Genomic DNA, 1,185 nt, shown 5'->3' with positions numbered 1-1,185 from the left:
AGTCAAAATTGTCTAGCTGTCTAAATTAGGGAAATAATGGTGCTTTATTACAGACTCGAATTTCTTTTAGTAGTTTCAGAAAATTATGAACACCCCCCTTGAAAAAATTCTGCGTACGCCACTGTTAACATTAATAAACTCTAAGAAAAATGGCAAACGCTTAAAAGGAAAGAAAAAATGATACGATAAAATGTTTGAACTCCAATAATCGAACATTAGAATATACTATTAACGTCGACATTTCAAAATTAAATTCTTAAGTTCTACGTTTCAATATTCATCATCACATGCATTTGATAACCAATAATATTGAATATTTCTTTCAAATCACGATAAAATGTGTAGCTAAAAAAAAAAGTCAGTTTTCTTTTCTTTATTTTTTTCTCTTCAAGTTTAAAATGTTTTAGTGTTAAAATGTTTGCCAAGACCGATTTTGATGGTGAAGTTGAGGCAAAAAAAGTAGCTTTAACTCATCTAAATGCTCGTCCTCCTATTTTTGATCAAGTTGCCATCTTCTCAGATTCCCAAGCTGCGATTCTGGCCATTGCCAACTACTCTAAAGCCCCTAGCTCTTTGTTCACTGTGAAATGTAGATCTTTAATGACAGAGATAGGTGAAAAATATAAAACGATTGCCTTACAATGGATTCCATCCCACTGCGGTATCCCCGGCAACGAAAAAGTTGATGCACTGGCCAAAAAAAGTTGCTTTGTTAATCAAGCCCCAAATAACTTGGTTAGCTATAAGTCCACTTCGTTAATGATTAATCATGCAATTAAGACAGCACATATATCATTGCTAAAAGAACGGACAGTAGAAAAATCGTGGAGAAATGACATCCTTAATTTCCTCGATTGCCCAAGAAGCAGTGCTGTAGCTGCCTTTCGTCTTACTACCAAGCACGATTGCTTATACGCTCATCTTTTCCGTCTTGAAATAGTGGATAATCCCCCTCTGCCGCAGTGGTGTGACGATGAATGCTGAACATCTCCTCAACTGTTCAGTTCTCACAAAGAACTGTATCTACTCCCGATACTGGGAGGCCAGAGACCTTTTGCTCAATTTAAATTCGTGATTTAATTTTTGTGCTTGATGTTTTGATTTTGTATTTTGTATATTTCATCTCTTCCTATGTTTGTATTTCTCTTTTCTTTTGATCTCTGTACGGCGTTAGGATAATGTCTG

At 35.4% G+C, this 1,185-nt stretch overlaps 1 protein-coding gene across 1 annotated transcript; it reads left to right on the top strand.

Annotated features, from left to right (window-relative positions):
* The first annotated feature begins 414 nt into the window (after positions 1 to 414).
* Positions 415 to 984, top strand: LOC107440393 (uncharacterized). The gene has a single exon (XM_016053332.1). The coding sequence runs from the start codon at positions 415 to 417 to the stop codon at positions 982 to 984; it is 570 nt and encodes a 189-aa protein (XP_015908818.1).
* Positions 985 to 1,185: the final 201 nt, after the last annotated feature.

This window comes from Parasteatoda tepidariorum, chromosome 8, assembly GCF_982258835.1.
Source record: "Parasteatoda tepidariorum strain Cologne lab strain chromosome 8, Ptep-v5.0, whole genome shotgun sequence".
Lineage (NCBI taxonomy): Eukaryota > Metazoa > Arthropoda > Arachnida > Araneae > Theridiidae > Parasteatoda > Parasteatoda tepidariorum.
This window is presented reverse-complemented; position numbering and strand designations above follow the sequence as displayed.

Excerpts from the sequence above, each read along its gene's own strand:
- LOC107440393 (XM_016053332.1), top strand. The coding sequence starts at position 415 with ATGTTTGCCAAGACCGATTTTGATGGTGAAGTTGAGGCAAAAAAAGTA.